Source organism: Crassostrea angulata, chromosome 2 (assembly GCF_025612915.1).
Source record: "Crassostrea angulata isolate pt1a10 chromosome 2, ASM2561291v2, whole genome shotgun sequence".
NCBI lineage: Eukaryota > Metazoa > Mollusca > Bivalvia > Ostreida > Ostreidae > Magallana > Magallana angulata.
Genome location: NC_069112.1, coordinates 2,406,460 through 2,423,527, shown reverse-complemented (window position 1 = coordinate 2,423,527; position 17,068 = coordinate 2,406,460). Strand labels below are relative to the sequence as shown.

The window sequence follows — 17,068 nt, the reverse complement described above, 5'->3', positions numbered from 1 at the left end:
CTTCTTTTTTTTTTTACAGTTAAACATGTTGGAGCGTAAAAAGCAAATACGATTTTCGGAGAATGATGATTTGTCACTTTTGAAAGAAGTGTTAGCAAAAAATCCATTTAAAGACCGAACGAAGTGGTCTGAAATTAGCGATACGGTCAGCAGGGGTAGCTTTGTTGTGGATGGCAGATGGGTCAGGGAAAGGACGAATCTAATGTTGGACCATCATAAGAAGAGCAATGCCGAAAGCAAGAAAAAGTAAAAACAAAATTAATTGAATATCAATGTAGTGTAGCTAAATCTTATTATAATTATACTATACTAAAGAGTTCTCAAGTTAATTTCATGAATATGAATTTCTAAATAATTTTAATTGTATTTTAGCTGTAAATTAATTTTCATGACTTCGGTGCCGCATAATGTTTAAAAACTTAACAATAAATTCCGTTATGATTACAATACATGTATATGCATGAAGCACTAATCTAAGATGTGTTGAGGAGGCAGGGGTAATTACACTGACGGAAAATTTAATTATAAAAGTTTATATGAACCAAATGTATACGTTCATTAAACCAAACCTACAAGAAAATCTAAAGATTACATGTGATCTATTTAGGTCAGGTGTTGTTGAAGAATATGACGAGAAAACGGCGTTATTAGACGACATTTTAGAATTAAAAGAGGAGGAAGAGAAAGTCAAGGAAACTGAAAAAGAAAAGAAGTCGGCGGATGATCAAAAAGGAAAGGATGTACGCAAAAGAGCTCTTGAAAATTTGAGCAAAGGTAAATAAAACAGAGAAAATATGGGCGTACCTTGAGCTTTATTTTAATGAGATAAATAACACCGAATCTTAAGTTAGATCTTGGAATAGAATTTAATTATTAATTTTCTCATGCCAACACTGTTCTAAAACTGTTTTACATGTTCTGTGTTTCCTTGCTTTCAGTATGATAAACTTTTCAACTTGTTTATTTTAGATGAAGAAGAAAACCAAACTCCAAAGAAAAGAACATCTTCTACTAATGTCATGGAATACTTACAAACAAAGGTCAACATTGAGAACGAAAATAAGAGAGAAGAGTTGAAGTTAAGGAGCGAGGAGCTTAGACTTGAAAGAGAAAGATTTGAGTTAGAGAGAGAAGAACGCAGGGAAAGAATAGAAACTGAGAAAAAAGAAAAAGCTTTTATGTTACAACTTCTCGAGAAAGTATTGAATCAAAAATGATTTTCAAATATGATGAGATAAAATTGTTTATTAATAAATATCAAATTTAACATAACATTAATAAAACATGAATAAAATTAGATACTCCTGTCTCTCTGAATTACATGTAGCGTTTTTGTAAAAAGTCAACGATGCAGATATTCCTGTAGGGATGGGGGATTTAAACCGAAAAAGGAACCAGTTTCACTCCCATATAAGCATGTGTGGCAATTTGCAAGTAATGCGGCTACTTTATAGTATTTTCCGATGGGTTGAAGATAGAGTTTGTGGTTTTTTTTGTAATCAAGAAAAGCAAACAGATTCAAAAGTTTTCCGAAACCCCACTCCACACAAATTCTGACGCTTGACATGCGCTTGTTAAATCGCGCTTGGTTAGCTGATAGAACTGCACCTTTAAATGGGGGAATGATGTACGGGGTTAAGGGATATGCAGGATCTCCATATACACAGTAGACTTCGTTGTTCGGAGTAGTCATGTGTCGATGCATGTCAATTTCTACCCCACTTTCTCTTAACAGACCAGCATCGTGTCGTCTCCCCTCCACTGGTCCATAAAAGTGGGCAATGATTCCATTTGGGGCCATGATACTTTGAAATTTTAGGCCATGGACCCTTTTGTGACCATAATAAACAATTCTTTGATTATGTGCTGGGCGACATATTGGACGCACAGTTCCATCGATAAAACCCCAGCAATTTTCTAGAGGACTGTTTTTATTTTTAATAGCGGTTGCCATGACCTGGAGCTGATCAAGTGACAACCAGGGTCTGTCCAATGTATCGAGAAGATATGAATAGTTCTCGTAAATATAATCAAGACTTGTATTAAATATGTTTGACAGTTCGAATTTTGTTCTTCCAAATAGCGGTGATAAATCATCGAGACGATTTGGATATGCTAGCCGCCGAATTACAACGCACAACCCTTCCATTCCAGAACAAACTGTGCGATTATTGCATCGAAAAACCTGTGGGATTTCCAGCATGCATCTCAAATCATTTAATCCTCCTTTATCAAAACGAAATAAATGCTTACACTGAGTATCTGAAATGTCCTCTAACTGTAGAATTGATGGATATTTTTGGGATTGCACTGTGTCCAGTAGCAATAGATCGTCATCATCTAAAATTGCTGCCAATGTCTTTGAATTGAGCGCCATATTGAACAAAATTGTTTATTAAAAAATGATTGGCTAACACATTCAAATTTATCCAATCATAAAGACGTTTGCATGTAAAATACTTACACGTACACGTACACGTTACAATTGCTAAACAAGAAAAAAAGAAAAAACGTGTACGTGTAATTCTAACTTGTAAGCTACACGTACAAGTACGCGTACACGTCGGTTTGCTAAACCTCTCTATTTTGTTTTAAACTGATTTAATCATGTAGGATGTAAGATGTATTGTTCCATAGGCAACATGTTAACATATAGGGAATCACTACTCTACTGTACGTACTGAATTGTTGTAGACTTAGGAAACATGATTACATATAGGGAATCACTACCCTACAGTACGTACTGAATTGTTGTAGACTTAGGGAACATGTTTACATATAGGGATTCACTACTCTACAGTAAGTATTGAATTGTTGTAGACATAGGGAACATGTTTACATATAGTGAAACACTACTCTACAGTAGGAACTGAATTGTTGTAGACCTAGGGAACATGTCTACATATAGAGAATCACTACTCTACAGTATGAACTGAATTGTTGTAGACATAGGGAACATGTTTACATACAGGAAATCACTACTCTACAGTACGTACTGAATTATTGTAGACTTAGGGAACATGTTTACATATAGGGAATGTTGACTCTACAGTACCTACTGAAGTGTTGTAGACTTAGGGAACATGTTTACATATAGGGAATCACTACTCTACAGTACAGACTGAATTGTTGTAGACATAGGCAACATGTTTACATATAGGGAATCACTGCTCTACAGAACGTACTGAATTGTTGTAGACTTAGTGAACATGTTTACATATAGGGAATCACTACTCTACAGTACGTACTGAAGTGTTGTAGACTTAGGGAACATGTTTACATATAGGGAATCACTACTCTACAGTACAGACTGAATTGTTGTAGACATAGGCAACATGTTTACATATAGGGAATCACTACTCTACAGTAAGTACTGAATTGTTGTAGACATAGGCAACATGTTTACATATAGGGATTCACTACTCTACAGTACGTACTGAATTGTTATAGACATAGGTAACATGTTTACATATAGGGAATCACTACTCTACAGTACGTACTGAAGTGTTGTAGACTTAGGGAATATGTTTACATAAAGGGAATCACTACTCTACAGTACAGACTGAATTGTTGTAGACATAGGCAACATGTTTACATATAGGGAATCACTACTCTACAGTAAGTACTGAATTGTTGTAGACATAGGCAACATGTTTACATATATAGAATCACTACTCTACAGTACGTACTGAATTGTTATAGACATAGGTAACATGTTTACATATAGAGAATCACTACTCTACAGTACGCACTGAATTGTATTAGACTTAGGGAATATGTTTACATAAAGGGAATCACTACTCTACAGTACGTACTGAATTATTGTAGACTTAGGGAACATGTTTACATATAGGGAATCACTACTCTACAGTAAGTACTGAATTGTTGTAGACATAGGCAACATGTTTACATATAGGGAATCACTACTCTACAGTAAGTACTGAATTGTTGTAGACTTAGGGAACATGTTGACATATAGGGAATCACTACTCAACAGGACGTACTGAATTGTTGTAGACATAGGGAACATGTTAACATATAGGGAAACACTACTCTACAGTAGGAACTGAAATGTTGTAGACACAGGGAACCTGTTTACATATAGGGAAACACTACTCTACAGTAAGTACTGAATTGTTGTAGACTTAGGGAACATGTTGACATATAGGGAATCACTTCTCTACAGTATGTACTGAATTGTTGTAGACATAGGGAACATGTTAACATAAAGGGAATCACTACTCTACAGTGCAAACTGAATTGTTGTAGACATAGTGAACATTGTTACGTATAGGGAAACACTACTCTACAGTACGTACTGAAGTGTTGTAGACATAGGGAACATGTTTACATATAGGGAAACACTACTCTACAGTAGGTACTGAATTGTTGTAGACTTAGTGAACATGTTTACATATAAGGAATCACTACTCTACAGTACGTACTGATGTGTTGTAGACTTAGGGAACATGTTAACATATAGGGAATTACTACTCTACAGTACGGACTGAATTGTTGTAGACTTACGGAACATGTTTACATATAGGGAATCACTACTCTACAGTACGGACTGAATTGTTGTAGACATAGGGAACATGTTTACATACAGGGAATCACTACTCAACAGTACGGACTGAATTGTTTTAGACTTAGGGAACATGTTTGCATATAGAGAATCACTTCTCTACAGTACGTACTGAATTGTTGTAGACTTAGGAACATTTTTACATATAGGGAATCACTACTCTACAGTACGAACTGAATTGTTTTAGACTTAGGGATCATGTTTAAATATAAGGAATCACTACTCTACAGTACGTACTGAATTGCTATAGATATAGGAAACATGTTTACATATTGTGAATCACTACTCTACAGTACGGACTGAATTGTTGTACACACAGGGAACATGTTTACATATAGGGAATCACTACTCTACAGTACGGACTGAATTGTTTTAGACATAGGGAACATGTTTACATATAGGGAATCACTGCTCTACAGAACGTACTGAATTGTTGTAACATAGGGAACATGTTGTAACATAGGGAAACACTACTCTACAGTACGTACTGAATTGCTGTAGACATAGGGAACATGTTTACATATAGGGAATCACTACTCTACAGTACGGACTGAATTGTTTTAGACATAGGGAACATGTTTACATATAGGGAATCACTGCTCTACAGAACGTACTGAATTGTTGTAACATAGGGAACATGTTGTAACATAGGGAAACACTACTCTACAGTACGTACTGAATTGTTGTAGACATAGGGAACATGTTTACATATAGGGAATCACTACTCTACAGTACGGACTGAATGGTTGTAGAGATAGGGAATATGTTTACATATAGGGATCGACTACTCTATAGTACGTACTGAATTGTTGTAGACACAGGGAACCTGTTTACATATAGGGATCGACTACTCTATAGTACGTACTGAATTGTTGTAGACACAGGGAACATGTTTACATATAGGGATCTACTACTCTACAGTACATACTGAATTGTTGTAGACAGTTTCAACTGAGTAGGAAATAAACACTCTCAGTGAATGCCTTTAGACTATTATCTACAGTCTTATAGGGAAATGTATGCAAAAATGAGAAAATATACATGTCTTACCTTTCTTATAGCTTTCCTAAATTCATTTTCATGTCTTGATATCACGTTCTAAAAGAACTGTCTAAAAGGTATGACTATCTCACGTGTTGTTACTAAGCGAAGCGGAGAACATAATGTGATTTTCTTCTTTATGCTTCATTCATATCTTGCAAGCTGTTTTATTCAGAGCGAACCGTCATTGTTTTGAATGAGACTTAAACACTCTAAAAGAGTAGATAATGAATGGGGATTTAAAGGTATTTCAACAATACACGTACCATGGACCTTAATATATTAATGTTGTTATGGGGATAAGACAACATTTATCACACACAGAGATCTATTCAGTCAAAACAAATAAATCCTAAAATTTACTGTGAATTAAAAAACCCAGCGTTGAATGTCGCCAACTAAAATCAATTTCAACACAGTTAACGTCCGTGGCATCGATGTCCATGGCTTTAATTCAGTGTGTAGTAAACACTGTAGTAAAAAGTAAGATACATCTACAACTAAACAAACACATCATGTCCTAAACCATTGATACCACAGACATAGGTAATTGTCAATTCTCCCGTTATGTAGTAAAAAGTAAGATACAACTACAACTAAATAGATACATCATGTCCTAAACCCTTGGTACCAAATACAGATATGATTGTCAATTCCACACGTTACGGATGAGAGGGCATACGTAAAAAATTAACAAATTTCTTGAATAAAGAAATTAATTTAACAATATGTCTATTGAAAGACGTATCAAACAGAAACTTTTTGATAGTTAATATATAAACCAAATATCAATAGAATCTTAGATCCTTCATTTTGACCATTTGTATGCACTCGTTTCAAGTTTTAAAAAATAAATTCAAATTAGATGATGTTTTGAACACTAATAGAATTATCGATTCACAAACAGTTTACCAGAGACCACCGTGGTGTGAAAATTAAAGGAAGCGCTTTTTAGGACACCAAACATTGTTATTGTGTTCCGCCAAAGAAGAGGAACCGAAGGTTTAAGTGAGATTTTCTGATCACGTCTGTCGGTCTGTCCGTCGGTCTCTAAACTTTTCACAGTTTTGACTATTTCTCTAGAACCACTTGCCCGTATTAAACTAATCTTTGTACAAGGTATCCTCATGGAAAAGAAATTCCAAATTGTTAAAATAAAGATCAAACCCCTTTTTAAAAGGGAAATAATTGCGAAACATTGAAATTAGGATGAGTGTCTTACGAAATCATTCTTCCTTAATGCCAAAATTTACAATAAAACTTGTACATATAATAGAGATTCTCAATTGTTAAAATCCTGACCCCGGACCAATAATGGGGCCCCTAGAGGGATTCAAGGTTAGCATAAACATATACAGAAAAAATGTAAAAAAAAAAAAAATAATCTTCTTCTCAAGATCTACAATGTTACAATTTAAGAGATTACTTTGCAAGCATCTTAAAATAATGTAGATTTTGAATTGTTAGAATCGTGACCCGAACCCAAATTTTGGCTTCAAAAAGAGTTTAAAGTTTAACTAACTTGGTAGAAATATATTGGGAAAATGTTGAGAAACTGATATAGAATAATACAAAAAACTGTTGTTATGGTGAGTCATGTGGCCCATGGGCCCCTTGTTGAATTATCCTAAAATTCCACAACTAATGTGTGATTCATTAACCTAGGTTCCCCTTGTAACAATTACCAAGGTTACTGTGATATGTTTTCCCGTTGCCGTGGCGTTGATATTGAAGGACCATTACAACGACTGAAGATCTTGAAATTTAACGAACAAACGCTGGCCAATATAAAGAACTGGATTATTGTAGGTCATGCTGAATTATTGTAAACCATGCTGTATTCATTTTAGTCAGACTGGATTATTGTAAGTCATGCTGGATTATTGTAAGTCATGATTATTGTAAGTCATGCTGAATTATTGTAAGTCAGAATGGATTATTGTAAGTCATGATTATTGTAAGTCAGGCTAGATTATTGCAAGTCAAACTGAATTATTGTAAGTCATTCTGGGTTATTGTAATTCAAACTGGATTATTGTAAGTCAGGCTGGACTATTGTAAGTCATGCTGGATTATTGTTTGTCATCTTGGATTATTGTACGTCATACTGAGTTTTTGAATGGTAACACTAAATAAAATTACCTTCCCTCGGACTGAAATGTGACACTTTCATTGGTTTAAATATAGCACGTGATTGCCTCTTATATCTCTATGTTTGTTTGATCAGAATTAATATTCGGCAATATGACTGTTATTTGCTGATGCTAAGCCTCCTCATTTGAACATTTCATATTATCTAATACAGAAACCGCATATCGTAAGTTCTTTTGTAGTTAATCAAGAAATTACCTAATAAGTAAGTAAAAATATCTGGCCAATATTCACAAGAACTAGACAATTGTAGGGAGAAAGTGAAAAAAACCATTCTGACCAATATCAATAGCTGAATTACTGTAAGATAATACGTTAACTTAATCTTCTGTGTCAAATGCAATATAGTGAGAATGTTATTGTGAATAAATGTGTCACTTAATAGTCCGCGGGAAAAAAAGACACTAATTAGCTTCGCCTCACCACCTATGAGATTGATCAACCCGATATATTTCTGTAGTCAGTCAGTAACAATACTACTGAGTAAAAATGTCTGGATAATATGAACAAGAACTGGACAATTATACGTAACAGTAAAATAAAATGATGTCTAATATCAAAAACTGAGTTATTGTAAGATAAAATGTTTATCTTCTGTGTCATAAGCAATATGGTTAGTATATTGATGGTTGATCTATTGATGACATGATATATAAATATAAAGATGTAATGTTGTAGAAAATATTGGTGGGCTGTCTTACCGATGGCTATAGGACTTATCCTGTTTATGGGGGTATCATTGAGCCTTCATCGAGCGCTTGGTCGTCAGCAATCGTCTTGGTACAAAAGAAGGACGGATCCAAAAGATTCTGTTTAGACTATAGGCGGTTAAATAGTGTGACGATGAAAGACGCCTATCCCTTACCCCGCATCGATGAGTCACTCAATCAGTTAAATGGTTCCAAGTGGTTCAGTACTTTCGATCTGAACGCAGGGTACTGACAAGTTGAGCTGGACCCAAATGATAAGCCTAAGACAGCCTTCGTGACCCGGCAAGGTTTGTTTGAGTTCAATGTGATGCCTTTTGGGCTCTGCAATGCCCCGGCAACATTCGAACGTCTGATGGAGACGGTGTTGTCAGGCTTACAATGGCAAGTATGCCTCATCTATTTGGATGATGTCATTGTGTATGGGAAAACATTTGAAGAAATGTTACATAACCTAGAACTGGTCTTTGAGAAGCTAAGAGCAGCTGGTTTGAAGCTAAAGGCCAGGAAATGCACGCTGTTTTCAAAACAAGTCAAATACCTGGGAGATGTTATATCTGAAGAAGGGGTTGAGACGGATGTGGAAAAGGTTGAAGCCGTTAGGAAGTGGCCAGAACCAGTAAACAAGACGCAAGTAAGGTCCTTTATTGGCCTTTGCAGCTATTATAGAAAGTTCATTGCAAACTTTGCTGAAATAGCTCGCCCTCTGCATCGACTGACAGAAGCATCAGTTGCTTTCAAATGGACTTATGAATGCAAGGTAGCATTTGATGCATTGAAGGCAAAGCTTACCTCAGCACCTATCCTCACTCATCCCGATTTCAGTAAATCCTTCATCCTTGATACCGATGCGAGCCAAAATGCGATCGGTGCAGCCTTGTCACAGATCCAAAATGGACAAGAGAGGGTAGTAGCTTATGCCAGTAAGGTCTTCAGCAAGACGGAGAGAAGGTACTGTGTAACTAGGAAGGAACTCTTCGCAGTAGTGACGTTTATAAAACATTTCAGGCATTTCTTGTATGGATGCAAGTTTCTTGTTAGGACGGATCACAGTTCTCTCCGGTGGTTGCTTAGGTTTAAGGATCCGGAATGGCAATTGGCTCGATGGCTAGAGGTGATTTCGCCATATGATATGGAAATCGAGCATCGAGCGGGGCGATTACATGGAAATGCAGATGGGCTAAGTAGAGTTCCTTGTACCCAATGCGGATATTTTGATGATTGGGAGAAAGCAGATGTGCCTGAGGACTATGCCAGGACATTAAAGCATGAAGTCAAAAACACGAGCACTGCTGAATCGAAAACACTTCTAGAAATGCAAGATGAGAGTCGGGATATAAGACTTGTGAAGGATTGGATGGAGGATGGTTAGCGTCCAGACTACAGCTAAATCACTGCTGAAAGTTACATGGTCAAGTCATTGTGGGCTCAATGGAGTAGATTGGTCCTGAAGAATGAATTGCTTTGTCGTATGTGGGAAGTTGAAGAAAGCAACAATACGACATACCAAATTGTTATGCCGCTCTCACAGCGAAGAGTTATCTTGCAGCAGATGCACGATTCCAAGACCTCTGGTCATCTTGGGGTGACCAAGACGTTGAACAAGATTAGGCAAGCTTATTACTGGCCAGGGTTGCAAAGCGATGTCCGGAGTTATGTTGCTGGATGTGACCTATGTGCACGAAGAAAAGCTCCACTCAAGACAAAAAGAGCTCCAATGCAGCCTTTGCAAGTTGGTTACCCAATGGAGAGGATAGCAACAGATATCCTTGGGGAGTTCCCAGTCACAGATAAAGGGAATCGCTACATACTGGTGGTGTCAGATTACTTCACCAAATGGACAGAGGCCTTCCCAATGCCGAACATGGAGGCTCAAACTGTAGCAAGACTAATTGTAGAAGAAGTAATTTGTATGTTTGGAGTCCCTGTCTTAATACACTCCGACCAAGGCCGCCAGTATGAGAGTCTCTTATTCAGGGAGATGTGCCACCATTTGCAAATCCGAAAAACAAGAACCACACCATACCATCCCCAGTCTGATGGTATGGTAGAAAGGTTCAACAAAACCTTAGCTACCATGCTTAGTAACTATGTGGACGATAATCATCGGGACTGGGATGAATGCATACCTTTTGTAATGATGGCATATAGAGCGTTCCAGCATGAATCAACAGGATTCACACCAAACATGCTAATGCTGGGTAGAGAGTCTACCACCCCGTTAGATATCGTGTATGATATGCCCTCATCTTGGAAACAGGTACCAAAGCATGACTGGGTCTTGGTTCTGTTTGATCGGATGGAACGGGCTCACCTATTGGTGAGGCGACATTCGGAGGGAGCGGTTTCTACGACAAAAACACTATCAGGACAAGAAGATGTCCTATGAACAATTCAAAAATGGGGACTTAGTTTATGTGTACTTTCCCCAAAGGAAAACTGGTTGTTCACCAAAGTTGACATCGTATTGGCGAGGACCATTCCAGGTCCTGGCAAAGATCTCCGAAGTCCTATACAAGGTCAACTGTGGGCGCAATGGAAAAGAACAAATGGTTCATTGCGACAGGATGAAATTCTGTAAAGCTCAAGTACTCAGAGGCGAGGATATCGAGCCAGAGTCAATTGACTCTCCAAATATTGAACTAAATGTGGAGGACAGGATGATGAGTTTGGTTCATCCTACAAAAATGTTGAAGTCACAGACGAGTTGGTTGCTGAGAGCCGACCAAGACACGAAAGGCGTACTCCAACTTGGTTACAAGATTATGTGCAGGACTAGATCCTGAATTTCAGAATTATATATGTCATAAATTCTTGATCACAGAGCATGTATATCCATCATAGGGCCAGTAGTCCTGCTATTGTATTGTTTTAACTTGTTGCATAAAAAAAGAGAGAGAACATTGTGGAAAGAGAGAGGAGTTTTACAATTTGTAAGAAAGTTGAATTTTGAAACTTTGTACAGAACTGTTCAGACAGATAGTCTTTAATTCAAGATTTTTCTTGACCTTATGTTATTTGTTGTATGTTTTGAAGACTGGAAGGGTGAACTTAGTTAAAGTTTCATTTGGTTCAGATAAGTTTATCCATGCATCTATCATTTCATAATTGTTTTCATATTTCATGTTTTCTCCTCATTAAATTCTATGTCATCAGCTTTTGATTGTTTTATCCTGCGAGGGCGCATGAGTAATAGAGGCGTGGGTAATGTGACGATTAAAGATCGGGTTCGGAAGAGTCGGGCTCGAAATGTATCAAGCTATTACGTAAACCGGACTTTATCGTTATGTATAATGATAGCTCCCGAGGGTAGTTCGGGTGCGTATTAGTATATAAGGCGCTGCTTAGCTAAAAATCGACAGTTTGAAGTGGAAGCTCCAAGTGGGAACATCGAAGCAGAAGCGGCGAGGTTATAAAGTTACCCTGGTATTAAGTATACGATGTCTAGTATACTGGTTAATAGGGGAATTGTATTTAATTCAATTAATTATATTATTTCCACAATTTCTATTGAGATCTGTCTGTGTACAGGACAGATCTCTGGATCGGGACACACCCGAGACCCGCTTGCATAGGACAGGTGCCTACGGATACATACCTGCCCGGACACATACCCAGTCGCCCAAATTACATTTGTTTGCCTTTTTAAATTAAGGATAGATAATCCTAAGACTAAATATCTGTATATACTGACTGGTACTTGTTAACAAATCATTTTAGTAATTATTGCTTGATCGGTTTTTATATACATATATAAACATACAATCATTTTCTTAAATCATTGTCTTGATTACGGATCTACCCAAATCTACGGACCCAAACACGTTACTAATGGAATACGGTGATTTAGGACTATCGAACGAAGAGTCAGTTTCATTATTTTACTTCCTTACTAAACAAAGCGATATAAATTCAGAGTTGTTTAATCATAAAAACATAACGTGCCTTACTCAGAAACTTGCAAAAAAAACAAAAAACCCACCACGGTGAGCAGTGCTGCGCATGTGGCAGAGACCGGACCAGCATTTGAATTTAAGCACGAGTGGCGAGGTCCCAAAAGTTGGCTGAATTTGAAGAACTGTTTCAGGAGGGAAATTTAGCGAAGGCCGCGCTCGTTATTGACGAGGAAAAAGCCGTTTACAACAAAGAAACAAAGTCCTTAGATGGACTACCCCACCTGGTAAAAGTCACTCAAATCAGAAGTAAATTTTTAATTACGAAAGATATGATGATAAATAAACTGTACGTATATGTCAAATAAGCGAAAAAAATGTGTGAGGGGGTATTTTGTTTAGCGGGTGGGGGATCCAATGCCTTCTCGGGGTGGAGGTAGCTTTGCTTTACTTATTTAATAAGGTTCAGTGGGTTTTTTTTTCAGGGGAAAGATACGCAACCACTCCACCTGTAGACCCGCGCATGAAATGTATTACATGAGGAATTCTTTAAAAAAAGTAAAATGGACATTAAGTGTTTAAACAGTTGTACCCTGCTGCATGTAAGTGTACGTGTCCCTGACAATACGTTATTTCTTGCATTGCATCTTATGTAGAATAAAGTGCATATATTTATTGATATATTGAAATTATGATCGATTACTTCAACCATGCCATCATTTAAAGATCTAGGTCAGTTCCTGACTTTGAGCTTTGGAGGACCTTTATCGTGCCAGCGCCTACTAAGACATGTCCTTCACTTCCTATTGTAAGTTTAAGCCACCAAGGAAATAGATATGATAGTTGATTTTTCTAAAATTATGGTTAAATACACCCCCCATGCGCTAATCTAGAGGGGGTCAGTGGTACGGACCCCCCTCCAGCCCTTGCAAAATTCAAATTTCTTTAAATTAACTAAAGAAATTGCCAGAAATATGTCTCAACCCCCCCCCCCCGGCTAACTCAAATATCCGTCGGACCCCACCCCCCCCCCCCACTCCCGGGGATGTTTTTTGGATCAGCACATGCCCCCTCCACTTTCAGAAACAATGCTAAGTAATATATCCTAGAGTTCCTTGGTGTATCTGATCATCATTTCTTTGTATATTCTTGTTGTAAATTATTCACGAAAAGGTCTTTATATACACTTCAATCTGTGTTAGAAGGGAGACAACTCAGATTATCAACCTCTTCAAAAAGGCAAACACAACACAGAGATACTTATAACAAAAACAAAAACTTACAATTTGCGCAACAATATTGATGTGATACTGTTTAAACAAATGTTAATACTCCATATTATACATGCTTTTTTTTTAATTTACCAACAGTTAAGGATTAATTTTAGGAAAAAATCCAGAGACAAGCAATTTAAAAAAAAGCAAAAAATAAAAAGGTAACTTTCCAAATTCCGGAAAATCCTAAACCGTCGGGGGGGGGGGGGGGTAGTATACCTTTAACTTCAGTTTCAAGAATATTTCCTTACTTTTAACTCTCATTTTTACATGATCCCATGAAAGTAGGGGGGGGGGGGGAAGGGGGCAACTCCATCCTAATTCAATTTTTTGTATGTAAATTTAAGAAAAATCTTTGTTGCACAAAAAAGTGGGGCCCAACCTGCCCCCCCCCCCCCGCCCATCGATGCTACGTGCCTGAACAACTAGCAAGTAAACTTTTTCTTATTTATATGTATTGTTAGAATGTATATCTATAATCTAAAACTGGGTTTTTCATGATTGAGCCCAATTAGAGCCAACTATAGGAATACCTTAAAAGAAATAACAAGCCGTTGAATCAAACTATCGTCCCTACTAATGGAAAATCGACGCCTTGATATTTGTATTCAGAAGTTTCTGTTAGCATTTATATCAAAAACCTAAGAAGTCCGAGAAAGATAACTCTTCATTTTCAGATCGTTTTTTTTAATTTTTGTTTATATCTTATCTCTGTTTATTCTTTGAGGCTTTCCAGAAATACTTGACAGGCTTTCACTGATTTGGAACTTTTCATTTTCGAGTCCACAAATACACGGCCTTTAATCAATTTCTGATCACTGATTGCAATACAGAACAACAGGAGAATGTGCATCAATTGTTTAATTGGAAGTCGAGGTCGCCGTGAACACTTTCATGAGCCACTACCGACACATTAAGGACCAGACGATGGTAATTAAAGACAATGAAATGCTTTCTTTTGTTATTAAATATGATTATATGAAGGAAGCGATCATTGCAGAAAAAATAACATAACCTGCTAACGGATTTCCTGAAATATTTGAACAAAACGAAATCAACCATTCGTGATAGAAAGACCTCATTATTGTTCTGTCCTTTCTGATATATTTCATTTTATCAAATCAAATATACAACATGACTACTTTGTCATGTTGTATATTTGATTTGATAAAATGAAATATATCAGAAAGGACAGTTCTATGAACAATTCTACTAATAGTTGTTTTTAGAACATTTCATTTTTATGAAAAAACCCAAGAGACAAATATTCCGTTTTATTTGTAACTGATTCTTCTTACTGTTTTTAACCTATAGTAAGTAAAAGACTTTCAGAAGATAATACCACATTACCGGCATATATTATTACACTTTCTACATGTGTATGTTTTTAATTTAAACAGTTACACAAGATAATACCACATTACCGGCATACATTATCACACTTTCTACATGTGTATGTCTTTAATTTAAACAGTTACACAAGATAATACCACATTACCGGCATATATTGACACACTTACTATGTATTTTACCAATATCCATCGTATTCTACATATTCGCTACATTCCCCTCCCCCCCCCCCTACCCCAACCCCACCCCTGCGCTTCTTAAACAGGAGGAGGGAAATGCACACAGCAGATTCGTGAAAATTTGATTTCTTTTTGTAATGTGACGTTTGATTAAACATCCGTATAAAAATTACACGTGTATCTTAAATACTGGGTTCTTATTAAATGGACACATTGGCTAGTTTTTATTTAGTTGCTTATATTTTAATTGACTGTGTAATCCTCGCTATATTTCTCTGAAGCTATGGACGCTGATTATTTACCTTCACTGCAATTGCGAACTGCCCATTGAACTATCAGGGTCAAGGTTAGGGTTAGGCTGATGGGCCTCGGGTTGTTCAATATCTGAAAGAATAGACAGTTTTTATTTTATAACCATTACTTAGATAAACAATAAACTTTTTGGTTTTTGCAGTGGTCCTTTTGTTCACATTGCATTATGAAATGCATGCTCAATTATTCAGTCCGACAAAGTTATCTGTACAAATCACAGTAAACTGATGCGCTCAATCAGATGTATATACTATATTTGTATATTATAAGATTTCAAAGTCACATATAGGTCCAATGGGCTGGGTGTAATTCGATAATGTATAACATTGTATGGTACTATACTTATGACATACACATGTCACTATGATAAAATATTTACTTACTTATTTACTTACTGCTCAGTGGTAAGCATAGTTCGATCCCGCCCATTGGTCATGTGTGTACAAACATTGGAAGAGGATCTTTTGATTTTGTTAAGGATTAATACGTGGATATATGAATGTCTGTTTTCATCTAAAAAAAATTCCGATCATCCAAATATATACAAAAGGACGACGTTTATCAATCGAATTTATGTTGTTTTTTGTTTGTTAATTCGTGCAATAGGTTATTTTGATTTTGTCTTGGATACTCTGTGTAGTTTGTATGTGGAAGATGGTAAATTTCCGTGAGGTTGGAGGAACTACCAGTTGTGTTGTGTTACTGTGAGTTTGTGTTCATCCCAATTATCTGCAGCAGTCCAGTATGTTGGCTGTAGTCGTCTAATAAGTAGAAAAACTGACGACGCAACAATGTTTTAATTAGATGTATTTATTAGGAATGTAATTGATATCCCTTACATATATCTAACCAACCGTAGACAGAGAACAAAGACGGAAGTCCCAGGCCGCCAAAGTTCTTCGTTAGAATACACATACTATCGTAAGAATCGCCACGTGTCAATGTTGGTTAAACTTTATAACCGTTACATTTAATTATTGAGTCACAGTACAGAGGACCACTAACATCAATGTGTGCAATGAGTAGAATCAAACAAATCTAAGTCTATGATCTCTCTGACAATGACAATTAACATTGACTCACCGACATGGACGATAGTGCGAGGGTAACAAATTAAAAATGCTTTGTAACAAGATGTTTAAACACCCTCCGAACGACACGACCGATTGTGTGATAGTAACAAGAGATGTCTTTGTAACAAGCTGTTTTTGCGATTTTGTGACGAAGAGCTTGGCTTTTAAATCAATAGATAAGGATTATATTACAATTCAGGTATAAACCTGTTCAAAAACAGACCTCATTGACTTTATTGTAATAGTTGTCGCAACAATATAAATTATTCAACGTGATTTGTGTTTAATAACATTAATTGAAATTCAAAAATTATAACTCCAATGCATCGTAATTTGTTCTTTGCATACAAGAGTGCAGCGTGAATTTATTATTTTTTTTTATCAATAGCGGGGAATACGGACTGTATATTACCTTCAAGAGGGACTGTAGATTACCAGTCAAAAGGGATTGCTCGTTACCGGCGAATAGAGGATGTACATTACCGGCCAATAGGGAATCTACA

The 17,068-nt window shown here is 36.6% G+C and overlaps 2 protein-coding genes across 2 annotated transcripts in view; one reads left to right on the top strand and one right to left on the bottom strand.

Annotated features, from left to right (window-relative positions):
- LOC128171447 (uncharacterized) overlaps nt 1-17,068 on the bottom strand; it is a 136,814-nt gene that overhangs the window by 35,730 nt on the left and 84,016 nt on the right. The gene's annotated exons all lie outside the window — the stretch shown is intronic.
- On the top strand, nt 325-1,226 carry LOC128171413 (chromatin assembly factor 1 subunit A-A-like). Its single transcript, XM_052837211.1, has 2 exons — nt 325-774; nt 970-1,226. The coding sequence occupies exons 1-2, from the start codon at nt 537-539 to the stop codon at nt 1,215-1,217; spliced, it is 486 nt and encodes a 161-aa protein (XP_052693171.1). The 5' UTR covers nt 325-536; the 3' UTR covers nt 1,218-1,226.

What these genes read in the sequence shown, in the direction of transcription:
- LOC128171413 (XM_052837211.1), top strand. Translation starts at nt 537, where the DNA reads ATGAACCAAATGTATACGTTCATTAAACCAAACCTACAAGAAAATCTA. An exon ending in TCTTGAAAATTTGAGCAAAG is followed by an intron (nt 775 to 969) that starts GTAAATAAAACA and finishes TGTTTATTTTAG; the next exon opens with ATGAAGAAGAAAACCAAACT.